The sequence below is a fragment of the Haemaphysalis longicornis genome, unplaced genomic scaffold (genome assembly GCF_048455015.1).
Source record: "Haemaphysalis longicornis isolate Haplotype H1 unplaced genomic scaffold, Haemaphysalis longicornis Haplotype H1 scaffold_6, whole genome shotgun sequence".
NCBI classification, from domain to species: domain Eukaryota; kingdom Metazoa; phylum Arthropoda; class Arachnida; order Ixodida; family Ixodidae; genus Haemaphysalis; species Haemaphysalis longicornis.
The window spans coordinates 200,049,892-200,070,400 of record NW_027526407.1 but is presented as its reverse complement, the minus strand read 5'-3'; the positions used below and the strand labels follow the sequence as shown (position 1 = coordinate 200,070,400).

The 20,509-nt window shown below is 45.1% G+C and overlaps 2 protein-coding genes across 2 annotated transcripts in view; one reads left to right on the top strand and one right to left on the bottom strand.

Annotated features, from left to right (window-relative positions):
* LOC144141304 (aldehyde dehydrogenase family 16 member A1-like) overlaps window positions 1-11,212 on the bottom strand; it is a 77,409-nt gene extending 66,197 nt beyond the window's left edge. Inside the window, exons 1-3 of the mRNA XM_077672880.1 lie at window positions 11,091-11,212; window positions 4,680-4,924; window positions 1,235-1,410 (exon numbers count right to left, since the gene is read on the bottom strand). Of these exons, the coding sequence (XP_077529006.1) occupies window positions 1,235-1,410; window positions 4,680-4,924; window positions 11,091-11,198 (529 nt within the window). The 5' untranslated portion in view covers window positions 11,199-11,212. The remainder of the gene's footprint in view (window positions 1-1,234; window positions 1,411-4,679; window positions 4,925-11,090) is intronic.
* Window positions 11,213-11,385: 173 nt separating this feature from the next.
* Window positions 11,386-20,509, top strand: part of LOC144141301 (PIH1 domain-containing protein 1-like) — an 80,906-nt gene continuing 71,782 nt past the window's right edge. The window contains exons 1-3 of the mRNA XM_077672877.1: window positions 11,386-11,588; window positions 13,418-13,576; window positions 16,758-16,875. Coding sequence (XP_077529003.1) covers window positions 11,520-11,588; window positions 13,418-13,576; window positions 16,758-16,875 — 346 coding nt within the window. The 5' untranslated portion in view covers window positions 11,386-11,519. The remainder of the gene's footprint in view (window positions 11,589-13,417; window positions 13,577-16,757; window positions 16,876-20,509) is intronic.

Here is a 20,509-nt window from a genome sequence, read left to right as displayed (position 1 = left end):
CTAGCGGCGTTAGCTGAAGGGGCAGCTCTCGGTATGCAACGCTCGGAAGGACTCGTTTTATGGGCGCTGCTCTGTGCACCTGTGCTGCTGTACAAAGGGTCGAATTTTGTTCGCTAGCGCCGTGCGATGTCTCTACGAATGGATAGCCCAAGATGTTTGCTGACCGCCTGCACAGACTGGCTGTCGCTCCGGTCTGCACACCGAGTGTCCCATGCTTTGCGCTCGCTTCACGATGACATGGTCTTGCGAGTGTTGAAGTGCTGCATAAGCAATTCCCTGGACTGCACCAAGGACGACCTGCTGTGTGGGCGACAGCGAGCCAGAAGCAGTCGTCCGACGATACTTCAGACAGTTTTAAATGAGTAATCTGAGATGAAACAAGTTATAGTCTCAATAAAACAATGGTTGGAACCTAATTATTTTTTTTTGCATTTTTCGGCTACAAGGTAAAGACCTATATTCCGCCTCGACCTATATTCCGCATTATACGGTACATTTGGTGCTTTGCTCACGTGCCGCACCACTTTCATGGCACTACACACAAGAAGGTTTGTTTTGTGTTCAGCAGGTGCTGCTCCACCAAGCACGCAATTTTTAAATTGTGCGCCACAGCGTTCGTGCTCAGGCCTCCGGTTACTGTTGAGATTTCTTTTTGTCGTTGTTAGAACGCGTTCTTAGTGTTTCTGTGCGTACTGTGGCATGATATCAAGTTACTGTGATTGTTGGCGGCATCAGCAACCATGCCGAGATAAAACCATATTCCCAGTGACCTGTTCATGCAAGGTGACCAGAAACTAAATTCTCAAAAAGAAAAGTGGGCAGGTTCATTACGCAATAAATACAGTATTATACAGGATAAATACAGGATTCAAACCCGGCACCTCCCGCATACGAGGCGAGTGCTGTACCTCTGAGCCATCACTGCAGTTTTCTGTTTATACCTGTTTTATACATATTTTATAGCAGTCTATATGTAAATACTGTCTCACATTCACCCGTTATACAGTAGCAGACATGGGTGGGGGCTTTTTCTGCACGCATGTTTTTCCAGACCCTGAAATAAATGAACTCTCTCTACCTTCTTCTTCTTCTTGCCTTTGTGTTGAGTCTGCGCTACTTCAAGATGCTCGAGACGCACGACTGAGTCCGCGCCGTGGAGCAAGCAACGTCTCATTCACACCCCGAGCTCCACTCGATGCTTGAGGTAGGCATGGTATAGACTGACGCAACTCACCCTTTGGCCGAGAGGCCGGGAAGCGCTCAGCCAGGGTCATGGCCTGCCCCGCGCAGTGGTAGAGGTAGCGCACCATCTGCTGGGTCTCCTCGGTGGCCTGGGGAAGGGTCTTGCCCGACTGCATGCTCTCCATCTCGGCAAAGGACGTCTGGTGCTTCTGCAGGCTACGCACCATGCTGCAAGTGAAGGGGGGAGGGGATCATTGTTACAAGGCAGTGCTTGTAGTATAACAATAACGCAGCAGTAAGGTTGCAATCGGCCTTTCAAAGAGAAAGCTTTCTTGCTGGGACCGATGGCGTTCTGTCAAAAAACTAATGCATCCGCCATAGACCGGTTGGTTGGACGAAAAGCTCTGATAAGATCTCTGGACCCACGGCACGTGAGTGAAACCAAACTGCTGTCAATGTGTCGAAACGGTTACTCGGAAATAGCGAAAAAGGAACGGTTTTACCAGATAGGACAGTATACGTGCATCGATCATAAAGAAGGAATACAATCATATACCTTCCTCTCATAAACCCCGTATCGGTGCGCACTTTGATCATTTGTAGATGCGTTTACTTGGTGTGTGAAAAATCGTCGCATGTTCATGTGCGATTTGGGTTGCCTTTGTGAAGGTTTGACATTGATTGGATGCACTTTCAGCGAAGGTTTTGGTGCACTGGTGACGCAGTTTTGATGTGAGGAAAGCTTTCATGCTTTTCTCAACTTTCTTTGGGAGGGGATAGTAAACTTTTTTCTGGCTGCTGTGTCAGAGCGAGTTCAAGTCAACCGCAACGTAGGAAAGAACGCGGAATGGTCCTCCTAGGGAGTAGAATGAACTGAGATGTAGTGCACTTTCCTAATTAAACAGAGGAGATACGCAGCTGCACTGAGCTGCTGCTGTAACAAAATTCTCAGGAGAGAAAGCTGGCCTCATTAAAACCGATACCTTGTTAACTGAAAACAAAAGTGCAAATTCAAATTTTAGGGTCAAACAGCAACAAGTCAGCGTTGTATAACATCGCAACGAATCGAAAATATGTTTCACAAACTGCGGGACACACGCGCCGCATTTCACACTCAGCGAGCCGCAAGTTGTGTTCGATGGATTCCGCGTTTCCAGCCGCGTAATCTGGCGCATGCTCTAAAGCATAATCGCTGCGGTAACGTCGTTTTTCAGTAATGCACCAGATAAAACGACTAAATGAGACCCAACTGCCAATTACAGAATTACAGAATATTTGTTTTTGTTTCTTTGTTTTTATTGTTCATTCAATATTCAGCATATTTGTGTTATATGTCTAAGTTATCTCTTGTTCCTCTTCTGTGCTCGCAGTTTGCGAAATCCATTTCACTGTTTTGTACACTCCTGCCTTGGCAGCTAAAAGGCTGCTGCCAGTATTGACCAAATAAATAAAAATAACAAAAATTGGTGAACAATGCAGTAGGCACTCCACTCGACGATTTGGAAGACCATTCAGAGCCAATCTTGGCTCTGAACAATTGAGTGCGAAGATTAAATAGACAGGGATTGAAAAAAGGGACATGACGCAAAGGCACTGTCTATACTTTGCGCTCAACAGTTCAGAGCCACGGAATACCAAGTAGGCCAATCATTCATACAGCCAGTCTTACTTTAGAACCTGTTTTCTTTGTTACACCGTGTTTCTTTTTCGTCCATTCGTGCGATTTTTTGAGACGATAAAAAAGGCGAGCAGAAAGCAGAAGGCAAAGGATCGGCCAATCCAACCATACCAAGATGGCGGCGCCCGGTGTTGTTGTTTCAGATAAACAGCACACCAAAAACTGCAGCTCTTTTTCGTGACCTTGCGCAAATACCTTGCCACCTCCACTGACATAAGCATTTTTCAACGGCACTTTGCAATGGTTTTCAGCGGGGAAAACTATGAAAACTTTGGAAAACGCAACTTTCTAAAAAACGACCTTCAGGACAGTTTTCGCTATTTGATTCTCACGTTTCTTGATTGACTGATTTATCAATTGATCAAACTGCTACAGACATCGTCACCTTGGGGATGCTTGGATAATCATGTTGTGAAGACGGAATTTTCCTCCACTGAAACTGATGTGAACGTCAAAATCCCTACTTTTTAGGATTTTGGAGCAGTTTGGCGCAACTTTCCAAATTCTCGTTGTTGTGGATCAGCTTCGCCCAGTAAAATGAATTCGTACCAAAACTGTGTACATAATATGGGCAGCCATCTTACCCTGCAGACAGGGAATTTGATTTCTCGTCTGGAAGCGGTTCGCAATAGGTTGTATACTGTAGTACTCAGGAAGTGTAATCGTTCAACGGATATAAAAAGTCACGATGTCAGTTGCCAAGGCAGTTGTTCAGGATGTTATATATATATGAGTTTTGCTTTCAAATAAACTTCACTTGTGAGTTCAGCGTTGTGTCATCATTCCTCCTTCTTGTGTCCTGTCTGCTTCGTGGTGTTTTTCGAAAAAAAAAAAACCAAAACACGTGACGCCCTGCATTAAGTGTTTTGTCCTGAACATCCCCGTTTCATTTGCAAGTCTTGTTCGTGTGAAGTCCGAGCGCAAATGGAACAGCAGTCCGCCCAGGAACAAAAACCACAGCCATTAATTACAATGTGTGAGGGTGGGTGTCGCAGAGGGTAAAACAGCCACCGCATAGTTCCCACTCTGGTCAGGGCAAGACTGAAGATCTCAAGTACACAACTGGTTTTTCCTCTCTCACATCATCATTGTCATCATCATCAGCTTGCCTAAGACCGCTGCACGGCAAAGGCCTCTCCCATGGATCTCCAATTATCCCAGTCCTGTGCTGTCTTCAACCAACTTATCCCCGCAAACTTCTTGATCTCATCTGCCCACCTAACTTTCTGCCGCCCCCTGCAGCGCTTGCCTTCTCTAGGGATCCACTCAGTTACCCTTAATGACCAGCGGTTATCTTGCCTTCGCATTACATGCCCTGCCCACGTCCATTTCTTCTTCTTAATTTCTACTAATATGTCTTTAACACCAGTTTGCTCCCTGACCCACTCCGCTCTCTTCTTGTCCCTTAATGTTACACCTATCATTTTCCGCTCCATTGCCCGCTGAGTCGTTCTCAATTTAAGTTGAACCCTCTTAGTGAGCCTCCAAGTTTCTGCCCCATAGGTGAGTACCGGTAAGATGCAGCTGTCATACACTTTCTTCTTCAGCGACAATGGTAGGCTGCTATTCATTATCTGAGAATGCCTGCCATATGAGCCCCACCCCATTCTGATCCTTCTAATTATCTCTGCCTCATGGTTGGGATCCGGGGTCACAACTTGGCCTAAGTAGATATATTCGCTTACCACTTCCACTGCCTCGCCCCCTATCCCAAACCGCTGTGCTCTCCGAAGGTTATTGAGCATCACTTTTAATTTTGTCTCACATCACCTCCTCCTCCTCCCAGAGAGACACCCCGGGGAAAGGGGCCACCACCCACTTGTAGAGGTGCAGGCATCGCGCCTGTGGCTCCAGGCCCGCCCAGGCGGCCTGTGCGGCCTGGGAGGACTTGAGGGCGTTGCGGAAGTCCTCGGGGACGGTGGGCAGCGCCGTGGCGACCAGGTGTTGGTCGGCGGGGCTTTCCACCGAGACCATGTCCCCGCGGCGCTTGCTGACCATGTCCATGTCCATCATGTGGCCGTCCACAAAGCCCCGCAGCTCAAAGCTCTCCGCATGGATCCAGAGCTGCACAGCAGTCAACAACGGGGGAGAGAGAGAGGGAGGGGGAGAGGAGTGTGTGAGAGAAAGGGGGAGAGAGAGAGGTAACAGAGAAAGTGAGACAAGCGAGGCAACAGTGTGTGTGAGAGACAGAAAAAGAGAGAGATGAAAAGCAAAAAAGAGGAGAGAGAAAGATGGAGAGCAGGAGAGATAAAGTGAGAGGAGAGACAGAGAGAAAAAAAAATGATGGAGAGAGGGAGAGGCCGATGAGAGAAATGGAGAAAAATGTGTGCGAGAGAGAAAAAGAAAGCGGGAAGGCAGAGAGAAAGACACGGAAAGAAAAAAGAAGTGAAAAAAAGAGCAACAGAGTGAGGAGAGAGATGAAAAAAGACAGAGAGAGAGAGAGAGAGAGAGAGAGAGAGAGAGAGAGAGAGAGAGAGAGAGAGAGAGACCCCATTCCTGCTTGAAAACTACAGCAGTCACTAGCATCGACAATTTAAATACCCAACGCAGCGGCAGCACCGACGACAGCATTCGGGGTGTTTGTTCCGCTCTCAAAGGCAAAGGTATAAGAAGGTAGAACACAAAGACAGGACAAGGCAGATCACGGTCCCACAAAAAAGACGCTGTGTCGTCATCTTGCTCCTCGAGGGGAACAACGCTGTTATTCTACGCTACAGTTTACCTGCCCACATGCGTCAGCATCAGGGATAACAAACCTACTCTCTGCACTCTCCACTTCTGTTACCTTAACCAGGAACAGTTAGGCATTGCCGGCCAGCGCGGGGACAGGCCACGACTGTCACGATGTGTCTCAACATGTGAACGCACATGTGAACCAAGTTTTGCTTGAGGAGAGGTGGGCGCCCCATTTTAGGACAGAAAAGTAGATTCCAAGAAAACGGGAAATCAGATGAGAGCACAGATGTCAGCATTCAGACGATGTCAACTGCAGTGCCTACATTCAGCAAACCTCCACTCAACACGCAGTACTGCCACCATGACCAAAGCAATACACGAAGTATTCCCACCAACAAATGAAAGTTTGAACAACGATCCTTAGGCTTAAAAAACAAACTTTCCCGCCCAATTTTCATCTCTTTGGCACTCACATTTCATTCGCATCAACTTTCTGCAGCTCCTTCCACATTTGAACCTCTCAATTGCGAGTGCCTCTTTTCCTTTCGCTCCTTCAAAAGTTTGTGGACCAGTGCTGCTACTTTTAATACAATCATGAAGTAAATAAAACATCTTTTATTTTCAACAATCTAAAATGCACGTTAGAAATAATGTACCCAGCGAAAAGTAATTTTACTGTTTTACTGGTGCAATTTGAGCACACAGCTCTGTGTGTTAAGATGCAATGCTATGCTGTGATGGCATCTGCACTGTAAACTGAGATATGTGGCTGTACCCAGTGCACCAAGCACACGTCACATTTAAACGTCGCAATCGTTCAAAGAGAAGTCAACAGATGCACAAGAAAAAGCACCCAATTGGGAGAGGAGGTTTTCGTAGCACAGTGGAGCATACCGTGGCTTTACTTACACCAAGGCTTCCATGGCGATGTGGTTTATATCGAAGCTGTTAACATCCCTGAGAGAATCAGCTCAACTTGATTTGTTGATTGTGGTGTTTAACGCGCCGATGCAGGCGATGAGGCGTGCCGTAGTGGAGGGCTCCGGATTAATTTTGACCACCTGGGGACCTTTAACGTGCTCCGAAATCTCGTACACACGGGCATTTTCGCTGTTCACCTCCATCAGAAAAGCGGCCGGGAATCGAACCCGCGTCCTTGGGCTCAGCCGCACTACGCCTTAGCCACTGAGCCATTGTGTCAGGTCATGAGTCAAACTTGAAGCTGTCAAAAGTTACTCCTGTCCACTAAAAGATGGCACGTGTCCTGGCATTGACCACGAGATGCTAGAAATAGTTCATTTATAATGGAATCAACCTTCCGCAAAGGTACCATTATTGGCTAGAAAATGACCCTGCCATCACGGGAAAAGGAATGGCATCCTCATCACCATCTCCCCTCCTACACATCCTCCAACACAATACAAGCGAGAATATTGCGCAAAACTCTGAAATCACTTGTGACATCAGACTGCAGACACTGGCATTTACTGCCCCTCTAAGGGGGTTCCTTTTTCCTTCAAATTTTTTCCCCCACTCACCTCCTGCAGTATCTGTTCTGCCATTGAGATAGAGTTCAAAGTTAGCAGCATTGAGCAACGAAATGAAAGGGCTCAATTTCTCTAAGCACTGTTGCAAGGCGCCACCGTGGATTTTAAACGTTTCAAGTTTGACCCCCGCAAGTAACGAGTCAAATGAACAGGTGTTCTTTTAACGAAAAGGTGAGGAGACACTGACTCATTTGTTTTCATTAGAGTGCAGAAATTCGGACTCGCTAGATGTTAGTCTGCAGGCGAGGAAAAAGCCACAATCGCTAGCACATGGGCTGTTCTGCCTTTATCATGAATAGCCCACAAAGTGCACGAAAAGGCCAGCATAGCCACACAATTCGCACGTCCAAGCAATATGAGCAAAATGAGTTGCACCCCGAATTGAATTCACCGCACTGCATTCCCCCGTACCAACCACATTGTGCAATGACTGCCAGAGCGCCACTTTCCGTTCCTGAACGTGTTTGCATGTTTCAGTGGAGAAAACGGAGTGGCTTGACGGTAATGAATAGATCAGGTATGAGCATTGTGATTTCACGATATGCTACCACACCAATGCATTCCACCATGCTTTCTCAGGAAAACCCAAACCACAACTCGGTTCTCACACTGCCCTACTCTCACCTAAGGAGTTCCCAAAGCGATTTCTATGAGCACAGCTGTACAAAAGTGTTTTTGGGTCAACACAAGGTGTGTATTGCTGCTCAAACAGGGGCTGAATGCCTGCTGCATGGAATTACCACCCAGGCAAAAGAATACTCAACTGAAGGGCATGATTGCTTTAAAGGAGCCATGAAGACATGGGTTTATTAGAAAGACTGCTTAGTCCCGATAACAATGATACCAATATCATCGCAATCTTCAAACAAATAACAGAGATATTAACGAAAACGTGTGAAGCAGTCGTGACCCCCTAGCCAATTTCCCGCAACTTTTCTGTGACGTCACGGAACCTTGTTTGTGCGTTTGGCGGCCGCCTAACTGACCTGTCACGATGACACATGGCTGGACGTCTGTAATGGGGCCTCTAGTTGCATTTGACCGCATCACTTGAATGCTAACGTGCAGTTAACGCACTGAAAATTGTTTTATTGTTGGCCCGTATGACGTCATTCTTGCTCATAGCACGTCAATGTGGTGCAAAATCTGAAAGTTTTTAAATACTTGCTTTTTTTTCGTTAAAAAGGCATCTTTTGTGGCTGTGATGAAGCTGAGTGAGATACTGAATCCTAGTTCTTTCAAATTACACGAAGTTGTATTTTCTCTTCATGGCTCCTTTAATTGCAGAAGGGTCGACATGCACAGCGCTTCTGCATAAAATGTGGGGCCCTGTTTGTAGTAACGGTGCCTGCCCTTTTAAGCAGATGGAATACAAGAGCATTACAATATTAGTAGTTTGGATCACGTTGAATTCTAGCTTAAAGCAGCAAAGTTACAGCTCGGCTGTAAAGTGCAACCCCTGACTCTGTGCTAATTGATTCGCACAATCAGTGCCTTCATCACAAAGCCACTGGCGTGGGTTCAACGTTGTGGCGGGTGTTTACAAAGAATATGATCTATACAACTTTTCTGACCTTCTCCCAAGCCATGTCTTGCTCTGTTTCACTGCATACAACACCACATCTTTTAGAGTCAAGCATTGCTTTGCGTTTTCGCTACCAGCAGACAACCTACGGTGTTGTTGCAGTGGCTGCGGATTTTGTGGCGCTTGAGGATGGCGTTTTCGACTGCCATTTTTCCCCAGCAGCAGTGAAAATGCTTGCGTGAATGGCACTTCGCTGCACGCTAAATTTTCTACGGTTGTTCACATTAATATGCAGCCCTACACTACAAGGTGTACTGTTGGAAGATCTGGTAGTTCATTTTAATATAGCTACAGCGCAGACAGAAACAAGGACACAGAAAAATAACGGGCGAAGCCCTGCCTTCACAGTGAATTTACTGTGAGTAAACTTGCACCTTTTGTAAGCTCTCTTCATGTCAACAGCTGCAAAAAAAAAAAAAAAAAAAAGACTTAAAACGCTGATAGCACAACCCCACATCAACGTGCATTTAGGCACTGAACACAATCTACACAGATATGAAGTTTTGTCATACACGGTGCACAGCATGTAAATGTGCCGAGTGGTATTAAATGGTGAACGGTAGTAAATGTGTGAGCAGGGCATCAATCACGTTGTCTTAAAAAGAGATAGATTTCCTTTCTAGCATGTGCTGTGAATCGGGTATGACATAACTTGGTATCTGCATAGATTGTGCCAAGTGCCTAAACGCACGTTGATGTCGTGGTGTGCTACGAGGGGTCTTTTTTATTTATTTATTTATTTATTCATACTGTAAGCCTAATTAAAGGCTCATACAGGAGTGGTACAGTGCAAAAGATACGACACTTTAACAAATCTCTTCAAAGGTGTTAGCATACAAGGGCTAATAATGGCGATGTATGTTTATATTTCACAGGTTAACACACTTCCATTAATATTGAGAGTTATAAAATATTTCAACTTTAGCAACAAACATGTCCACAGAACGCGCTTCAACAACTTCACTAGGCAATTTATTCCATGTTTCTATGGTTAGTGGAAAATGGGAAAATTTCAAAGTGTTACTACGAGGAACAAAAGGCCTGATATTACAGCTATGGCTGGTTCTACATGAATGATAAAAAGGAGGCTGGATATACGAGTCTTTGTCTATGCTTTAGGTCTGTTTGTCTTTTACTGTTGTTAAAATGACGAGTGCGAATAAAAGGTTAGAGTTTACCCACGATAAATCCAGTTTGAGAGCAGCGTTCGTTACGTCGTTTTGCTGTGTCCTTGCATCTGTTCACGCAGCAGCTATTGTAAAACCTTCACTACAAAGTGCCTCATCGCCCAAATGAAGCTGTGGCGCACCCAAAACCAATCTGAACCAAGTACCAGCAGTGAAGAAATCTCTAGTAAAACGCTATACAATTTCAGCAACCACAGAAATTGAACTTTTTTGGAGCCGCTCGGTGAGAGTTTGCTTTAACTGTTTCCGGTGTTGGAAAAAGCAGCGGCTGGTTGGCTGGCTGTCAGCCCAGGGCACACAACCATGCGGAAGATTGGCCAAGAAGCTTTCTACCACGTTAGGCTCACTGAATGCACAAACCTCTTCTTTTTTACTTTGGCTATGTGTCAATAAACACCATCCAAAGGGACCTGAACACTTGGTCTTTTCTCAAGACCACGAATTTAATGAGGGGAGAGCGGGGGGGGGGGGGGGGGGGGATATTTTTAGCCAGAAGTATCTCGCTACTGATCAGAAGGCGACATGCAAACTAGGCGCATCCCCTGCCAAGCTTTTATTCTTTCGCCGTATCGAAGCGTCGAAATCGCGAGGCATGGCGGGGAAGGGGTCGCAACATGCCCGAAGAACAGGTGACCTTCATTTTCTACCAAATTAAAAAAAATCGCTTTCGCGCGCTTTTTCAACATTAGGGCGGCATTTATATCTCAACGCCTTCGTCATGGTACAATAATGCAGCGAGAGTATAAAATTAAACAGGAGATAAAATTCAGAGGATCGTTAACGCGAAGCAGCCGAAAAAAAAAAAAAAAGAATCACACAAAATGGACATACAAAACACTCCCACAACGCATGTTGATTGAACAAAAACTTCAGTGAATACAAAATGTCAGATTAACCGTGGACCTCACGCCAAGTTTCACGACACAAAACTTTACTGTTTAAAGCTTAGTAACAGACCTATAAAGGCAAGATGATCAACTTCGCTCGAAGTACGTGAACTCAAGAAAGTCGCCCATTTTACGCAAACCTTCAAATAAAATCTTCTAAAAGAGTCCACATTAAGACCAGCTCCAGCTAAGACAAAATCGCGAGCAGAGAACTTTCTCGGCGGATTATCAACGAGGCAGCAGAGATAAGACAGTACACGGCCTCAGCTCAGGGACACCGTGTTTGCCGCTTAGTGACATCGCCAGGTATTCAATCGCAGTTCAACGACACGCGTCATGCTTTCTCACCGAGCAGTTCGCGTAAGTGTCCATGACATCCCCGTAGCAAGGGCGCTCGAAAATTTCTTTTACGGTGTGTACTTTTGGGTGGACAGCCGGCTTGAACGTGGCGGCCATTTTTAAATTTTGCTCCCGGCGATTCTGCGCCCCTTGCTTTAAATAAACTAAAAAGTAAAATAACGTTGTGTTTAAGTAAAATTATTAAAATTACCTTAATATTTTAAGCAAAAAATTAATTAACAATTTAGTGTTTTTTATAAAAAAGGTTATTTTAATGCAACAAGTGTAGGGCCGCAGACGGCATTTCATGGCGGCGCCCATGAAAGCAGTTGCGGCGAATTTTCCGGAGTGCTGACAACCGCTCAGTGGTACTACGTGTGCGCGGAATAACTTCCAGACAACGACACTGGTTGTAATGCTTGCGGGTACAGCACGAAAATGAGCCGTGAAAACTTCTTGGATGTCCCCGATGACAGCGATACGCCTTTCGAGTCCCTGTTTCTCCAGGTGAGAAACTCTCGTAGTGGAGTTTGCCGAACAAAAACCGTCGTAGCGCGTAGTCTGCCCGTTGTGACAACTTGGGCCCTCCTCTCACCGAAGTCAAATATGTCGCCAACAGTCAATTTTGTTCGTTTCTCCAGCGCGCGACGCCGATGGCCCAGGAGGATTGGTTGCTCGTCCACGAGCTGAGCTCCTCGCATACACACACAAGCGTGCGACATGCGATATCCTTCTACCTTGCTCTCCGTTAGCTTTTTTTGAGCGTATTCGCTATAGGGCTCTGCAGAGGTCGCCAGAAAAACATTTCTGGTTACATGTATCGAAACATGCTATGGTAACGTCTCAAATTCAGAGAGTGGAATACATTTGTCTTGTTCGTTTAACACAGCGGTAATGAAACTATGGGTGAATACAAGTGCAGGTATTGAAATACTGCCTTTCAGTGCTGTACAAAAAGAGAAGTTATTACTTGCACGATTTCTCGTAGGGTTTCTTATTTTGTGGTTCTCTGCGAGGACATTTGGTGAAGCAGCTTCTTGCATACATTGCCTGTGTGTGGCAAGACGAATGTATATCTAGAGTTACCAATACATACCAACTCTTATGGAGTCAAATGAACTCACGCACTCACACATATGCACTCACATAGTGTTAACAATTTCCTCCTAATAGAACCAACTTTCACCACTAGAGTTGGTGCTGGTTCCTCTCAGAGAGACTCCACGCCTGATGCTTTTTTTTTTTGGCTCTACTCGAGCGGTGACCAGTTGGAAGCGGTCAAACAGAAAGTGGAAAAGTGGTAATTGTCCCATCACTACTATTTTCACTCCTAAAGGGGGAAAATTGGAGCTGGATGAAGGTAGTGCAGGTGCCTCTGACTCTGGGATCTCTTTATCGAGGTTCTGTTAAACTTTGCCAACGCACCAATAAACTGGACATTTTCAACGAAGATGCTAGCTTTGCAATCTAAGTGTCCACTGACCACATTAGATGTTCTGAACATAGCCTGAATATTTACAGGTGCTTTGCTAGTTGGCAATTTAAATGTTAATTGATCTCCGGTAAATATCATGGCTAGACAGGTAATATTTGTGACCTCATCATGCTACGGCACGATGAGGTCACAAATATAAAGCAATCTGGGTGTACCAAAAGAAACTGCTCCAAAAGGCATGGTGTAACATTTACTTCAGAGAGCGAAAAATATGGCACAGTTATCCGGCATACCTGGTAATGGCAAGAAGTGGCTGCCTTCGTTTCCTGATGCTTATGTTAGCGACCTTAGCCCAACAGGTGGAAGAAGATCCTCATCTCAACTTTCTTCCCGTTGATGATTTCTCACACTGTGAACTGCCTTCCGTTTATTACAGTTGACAATTAAAAAATTTATTTCAATTCATTCCCTCAAAAGTTCTTTTTCCGCTATATGGTTTATATTGAGTTCATGTTCGTCTATGCACATGTTGTGTGGGTCACACTTGCCACAATGTCTTCCTAGGCAGCATTGCAAGTTGGCATGGAGGATGATATATTGGAGGTCTACCTTCATCGGCTGGAAAAACTCTGAGAGTGTCGCTTGTACATTTCAGCCTTTGTTAACCGAGTAAGGCCATGCTTTACAGCTCACTTCAGTGTCATTTTAGGACCACTTACCAAATGGAGAGCTATGCCTGAAAGGGCTTTAATAGCCTTGAAAGGGGCTTCTTATGTAGTCGACTCTGAAGTGCTTGCGGGATGAGCCTGTTTTGCAAGAACTGAGGCTTTTGGACTGTGACTCAGGCACTCGCTCTGTTGTTCTCTAATCAATGACGGCTCGTATAATTGTTTTTCTGCAGGCAAACGAAGAGTTCAGGAGCCTGGTGCAGTCCCTGTCGGATGAGTCCAAGCCCGAGCGCAAGACCAAGTCCATCAAGCCGACGCCGGGCTTCTGCGTCAAGCTCAGGGACACCTCTTCGGGTGCCAAGCTGTTCGTCAACGTCTGCCACACACCAGAGGTGAAAAGGGGGAGCCAAGGAGCGGCTGATTAGTACCACAGTTCAAGGTTTATTAAACAACTGCAACTGACAGGAGGAAAACAGTCTTGAATCCTACATTGATTAAAGATCTCTCATGAATTAACGATATTACGCCAGAGTGCGTTTATGATGTCAAACTGGTTTTGTATACGTTTTCAATTTATCGTGCGATATAAGCTTTCAAAATAGTGATATTTTTACTAATTTCATGGTTAATATCACGCTTTTGTTTGTCCACTTGTAGGTTGAAGGGACTAGCAATTCATTAAGAGACTAGCTGCCTGAACTTGCCGGTGTGCTTTCATAACTGACAGCAAGAGATTAGTAGGGAGGTTAGTCCTAGGGAAACGGCACTTTCAAAAGCAGTGTTGCTGTTGTTAAAAAATATCTGTGGATCGGCCAAAAGAACTGGGAACATGGCCAGCACGTTGTAGGCATTTACTATCTGGTGAACTTATTAAGTTTTTACTTGTACTTTATTCGGTGTTGTTTTAACAGGAGTAAGTATTCCAGAATTACACATTTTAGAAGTAGAGCTGGATAAAAATTCAGGTTGAACCATACGGGCAAACTGTTCGATTTTGCTTAAAGGGTATGAATTATGACTTGTTTTGTGAATCTTGCCCCGAAAAAAAACTAATTTCTTGCGAAATTTTTTTTTTATTGTCAGAGAGTGCTGCTCTTTGTGGTACTATTTGCCACAACAAGAAGGCGATCGCTACCGGCCACAGCAATGTCGGAAGTGTCTTGAGTTGGATATCCAGTGGCCTAAGATCTGCATAAACAACTTTGCATGAGTATTCTTTGGCCTGTACTGTGCTGTATCTTTCGATCACTTTATTTTTTGTGCAGCTCATTTGATGGTGTGTCCTAGCTGGTTGCAGTAGCTTTGGAGACTGGTGTCCTGCCCTTTATAAAATTCTTTCAAGTGTCACTGAAGTCATACGCATCAGAGTCCTTGTGGTTCGAGGAGTTTTAAAGAATGGAGAGATGGTACTTGCAATGTTCACAACCAAGGAACTTTCAAAAATAGAATGCAAAGCTCATTCAGAATGATGGCATTGGTTGGGCCAGAGATTATGTTCATGGTGCTGAGTAGGACATAATGCCGGTGGGTGGTCAGTAGTGGAAAGAAAACCCACAACGCAATAGCTTCCAGGGTATTCAGCAAGGGGGGGTTAGCAACTAGTTTTCTTTAAAGATTTAACGCATAAAGGGCAGTTGAAGAACCCATTTATTTTCAGGCATTTCTTAACAAAGTGGACACCTGTTCATGTTTTACACTAGTCTTGTTGGCGAAAATAAATCCCTTACATCAGTGCATGCATCAGCCTGGAAAGACGCCCTTGGTTAGGAAATCCCTCTCTTGTGGGCAGTGTCTCTTGCAATTTCTTTGGTTGATTTTCTATCATTTTATTGTCTCTCTTCTCATTTCCTGGGGTTGGTTCTCGTCTCTTTTGTTGAGGAACTCCACTTAGGGCCGTGGCAGTGCTCAGAACACCTTTTATCCCCCTTCTCTTCGACTAGCTAATGATGGTGATAGCGTACTGTACACACTCGTTGTCTTCGACGTTCATCATCATTATCATCACTCTGTGGAGACAAAACAAAAGTGGGAATGGAGTGCATGCCAAGTAAAGGGTTCGGGGTAGGGGAGCGCTTGCCATCGTGGTGCATTGAATAGCTGCTTCCAGTGTTCTCAGCTTGCAGTTTGCCTTCTGAACAGTTCTGGCACAAAGGCCGTGCCTTTGTGGGTACGAACCCGGCATTCTATGCGCGCACCCAGCGCCTCTACTACATACTTTGCTTAAAACACCCCCGCTATTCTTTTATGCAATTGCTAACAAAGCTCCACTGGTCTCCTAGGGGTAGAATCGTGGCTTTCCTAATGAATGCTGCAAGGTCAAACTTCAGCAGTGACAATATTTTAACTGTGAACCTGTTTAGCAAATTGTAATTTTTCGTGTCCGCAGTTAAAAATTCCAAGAAATTGCGGAGTGTGCGCACGTGAGCGCCGGTCTTGTGGCAACTGCCCGGCAGTTAACAAAACCAAGAAAATGTCCAGTGCTTGTGCATGCGTGCCCCGCGACAACTGCCCAGCGTCCCCTGCGCACGATTGTCGAGTCAAGCATAGGGAGATTGGCAAAGATTGGCAAAAAAAATCCACCATTCATCGTAATTGTGGTAACACTTGCTTAGAATGAGAAAGACACGTCATAGCGTACCCCCCTTTGAGGTGATGCCCAATGATTACCACTTCCAAAAAAATGAAGGAAGCTCACACTGATAGCAAGAGTGGTTGAGTGAGGAGTAGAGGTCACTGTGGCAGTGAAGAAGAAGCAAATTGGCTGCAACCGTGGACTTGAACCTTCGTGATGGTCGGGGAGGTTGTGTACAGCTTCTCTACCTTTAAAAGAGTAGTGACAAGAAATTTCAAAGCTTAGAATACTATGTAAAATGCTTCCTTTTTATCAGGAGATATCTATATCTTCCAGCAAGTTTCAACTGTAACCATTCAGTATAACATATTTTAAATGTATTTTAATTTTTGCCCGCACGTGAAAGCGCGGAGCAGGCCGACATGGCATCATCTGCTCCTGGCCCTAAACTGCCGACTACAAGGCTCCCGTGACATAGCCGACGCGCTGGCTGCGGTTGGCGCGCAGTGCTACGCCGTGTGTATCATGTCATGGCTTTGGGACTGACGTGATACACACGCCTGTGTAGTGTGCCATTCTATAATTAGTGGGCGAAGAGGCGAAGCGAAAAAAAACGTAACACGAGAATTTGATGTCAATACTCCTTAAGACTTATGCGTCAGTGCGGGCTGTCTTCATTATTTTTTTTTTTGAAGATTCATTATCTTTTTATTGTAAAATGTTCTCTTGGATCAATTATCCACATTATTTGCATAAATGAAAGTAGTTTATGGTCCTCTAGGTCGCTTTCGAGGTGGGGCGAGGCGTATCAGTACGCCTAATTAACGTTCTCTATCGCACCAGGAGTGCCAGGCTTGTATCTATCTCGGAACGGAATATCACACTCTGTGTATGGTCTGGGCAGTTGCTGTGCATGAATAAAAAGCAGCTTCTCTGTTGCCGTGGCAGGATGCATTAGCGTTTAACGAAACTAATTTTGTGCCCCTTTCTCTTTGATGCAGCTTCCCGAGCCGCGAGACATCGACGATGCGGAGCTGATCCACATTCTGGAGTCGGAGGACCCCACGTCATACCGGGTTCCCCTCAGCTTGGGCCTCCCACACGACGAGGTGGACAAGGGTACGCATCATTGCACACATGCTTTTTTTTTAAAGGCAATAGTCCTTCTTGAGCTACTTAAACGCAGATATTTTGGTCTGTCTGCCTGTGACTCGATTCAGCCACCCGCATAGGCGTGCGCAGGGTTCTAGATTAGGGGGGGGCGAAGTCTTACCTGAGCCCCCCCCCCTCGGGAACTCCCAACCTCCTCCCACTGAAGGCTTAACGGTCAGAACGCAGTGGAAAGACAAGGAATTGTTATAAAATTTTTATTTCAATGAAATGGAGTTGCAACACATACAAAATACTTCTGGGCAGAACTTTTTACTTTCATGTGTAACATCGGAAAAGGGAGCAGGTCCCAGGGCGGATGCGGCATCAATTTCACAACCCGCTGCCGAAAGAACTTCCATTCTCCCTAAAGCACACAAACGTATGACACATCTGTCTTTTGTAAACTGCAACGTGGTTCCTGTGCGTGCCGCTCGAACGCTAGCTTTTGAAATTCCTAAGAATTTAAGAAGGTAATATTGTTACGAGGCAGATTGTCTGCCTCGTGACAATATTGTCTGACAATATTGTCTGTTCTGAAATTCTTTTTACGCAGCTATTTTGCTCAGTACTAGGCATTTTATTTGCGAGGAAAAGTAGAAGGAGGACAAGCTCCGCAGTAGCTGCAAATATGAAAATTAAGTGATAACATGTTTCTCACAGTGACCTGCTTTGCTTTTAGTCCCCGCATTTCCGGGGCTGAAAGTAAACAGCTTTCAGAAGGTAACCTGAGGGTTCTTCGGATGCCATGATCGTGAAAACACACGCGTGGTCGGCTCATAACCCTACGGGGCAGGTTCGATTGAGTTAAGGCATGGGGCAAATTTGCCGCCACCCCTCCAGATTATTAGGGGGGCCGGACGCCCTCTGTGCATGCCTATGGCCACCCGGCCACAGCGAAACAGGCACTGCGCAATAGTGTTACATACTCACCGCCAAATCTAAATGTCTAAGTCCGGTGTTAATGTTCATACTTGTCAACATTGTTAAACAAGAACAAGACATTACGCAAATATAGGGCATGAAATCAACACATAAGTGATATTTGCAGTGTTCCTTTATTTAAAAATTCATAGATGCTTGGTTTTTGCGATAGCAAATGCAGTACTACATAAACTGCAGAAAACCGTCGCCTGCTGTTGCCAGCACTACCTCCTGGTGGCATTTAAGAAATCAAACAGTAATACCAAGGAAAGGTTCCACTAGATGGGATCCACGTTCTGCTTGGAATGCTCGTGGAGTAGGGCAACGTGGTTCTATAAACGTAGTAGTAGTAGCCTCAATTCACATGCGTCTCCGCCGTACCGGAGCGCTGGCATCGAGAAACCTGACTTGGAGAAGTTGAACGTGGTAAATTTAAATTGACTTGAGCAAACCTCTGGCGAGTTATCTTGGGAGGAATGAGATGGGAGAGGAACAGCATGAGAGTGGAGCAGGAAAGAGAAGGGATGCCTTTACTTGTCAGGGGCGCCAGTCTACTGTTGTCTTTCGACGACATTTGCAACGAAAGGAGCCATTTTTTCCGTTCCTTTTTCTGTTTCTCCCTGTCATTCTATCTTTGCTCATGCCCTGTGGCTGTAACTGCTTTAAAATCTACTGCGGAGATCTTGTGTTGTTACTATACGCATCTCTGTTTCTTAAAAAAGTCACTCATAACAGGAGTTGTTTGTGATTGCAAGTCAGGGTAAAACACAAACAATAATGGGTGTAGCAAGAAAAGACAACACAGACAGTCAGAGCGTCCACATCCACGTCTTGTTGTTTCAAACTGGCACACATTGTCTACTTGGCGAGGTGCCTGCCGAGTTTTTTTTAAGGCAAAACTTTTAGTGTCCTCACTGATGACCTTGTATGCCAATAGACCCTGCAGGAAAGCCAACCTTTTCTGACTATGATGATGAAAGATTGTGGGTGAAGTGAAAGAGTCCCTCGCGTCATGAAGCCGGCGTCTATCCCCGATTGTTCCATTTCGACAGGGTCGAGGCGGTTTGGAAAACTCAAAACGACAACCCAAAAATTCATCACGACAAGAATGGCGTCTGCATGCCGTAAGGCTGTTAGCCTAACAAGAAGTTAGCCCTAACTTTCCATTTTGAGCCTTAGAATGTTAGGCTTAGTGCCATATCGGGGGGTTTAACACCTCAAACCAGCACCCACTCAAAAAAGTGCTCACTGAACACTAAGCAGCAGGTGCTGATTCGCGGCGTACACCCCAAACCCAAACGTTAGGCCTACGGAGTGCGCACGCGAGAGTCGCTGTGGGTACTCTAGAAAAGTGGTGTGTACCTCCAGAGTACCTCATACTCGCACTGTGGGATTGGTCAGCCAGAGATTCCTTACGAAAAAGCTTTACATTCAACTACTGTCATCATTAGACAGAGCGGTGCATGATTTTTTGCTTGTTCATTTGTTTGCTTGCTTGGCATGCGCGGGAAAGCATGCTTGGCATGAAAGCGTCTTCCTGTAAAGTTGGCACATTTTTTTCCCACCTTCAGCATGAATATTTTCCGATGTCTGTTTCATGCCTCATGTCTCCTTTCTGGCTCACCTTTTATGCATGGAGAATTGAACTGATAATGAGGGGGGAGTCATCGTGGAAAGGCTCGACACATCTTCTGCCTTATAATCTAAAAAAAGCTCACCTGACTTGGGGATGCATGTTGTGGTATGCTGTTTTTATCATTGTCTTGAGTTTATGCCTGGCCTAAGGGGAAATGAACAATATGTAGTCACTTATGGGTACAGCATTGCAGTTCACTAAACTTGTCATTTTTTTTTTTTTACCTTTTTAGCTGTTCAGAGTGGTTTCAATAATGATCGGCTGTCTTACATTGTAGCAGACTTGTCGGTGAAAATTTTAACATTTCATTTATGTCACAGCATGGCCGTTTTAATCGAGCTTCTGTGAAAGGGACACCAAAGGGTAGAAACAAGTTGGCCTGTTTTCGTTTTTTCCTATTTCATCAACAAACATTTTTAAGTTCGGTGCCTGGTTATTGCGTTCTGTTTTTTCATCTAAATTCTGTTTGGTAACCCCCGAACCATAGTTAAACATGTTTTTTTTTTTTTTTTTTTTTTTTGGAACGTACACGACATAACTTAGCTACAAAGAAAGGCAGTCTTAGCCTTGCGGCTGACTTGTGGGTTCTTAATGGGGCGGGGAGTTGCAAGAAAAATGAAATGCTTAGCACGTGATATGTTGTGGGGATACATAACCTGCAAGAATGAATATTTTGAAACACAAAACAATGAAAATTTATTCTCAGGAGCCTCTTTCAAGGGTGCCTTGGATGCAGAACACTTTTGCTGGTGCCCGTCGCTGTGCCACAATAAGTAGAAAATGACCAAAAGTGAAATGTTTTTGTGTCTCATCGCAACCAGATACAATGATATTCCCATGAAATATTGTAGTTTATGGAGGTGCACATCAATTTAGTCACCCATGTTGGCGATCCTAGCTTTGCTGCCCACAACTTTCCATAGCTGCATGTATTGAACACACGGGGTCTTGGATACTTTGCCCTGGCTTGTTAATTCGATTTGCTGTTGTTGTGAGGTAATTACACATTTTCACCGGTGACCTTCGGGGTTGGCTTCGGTGAGT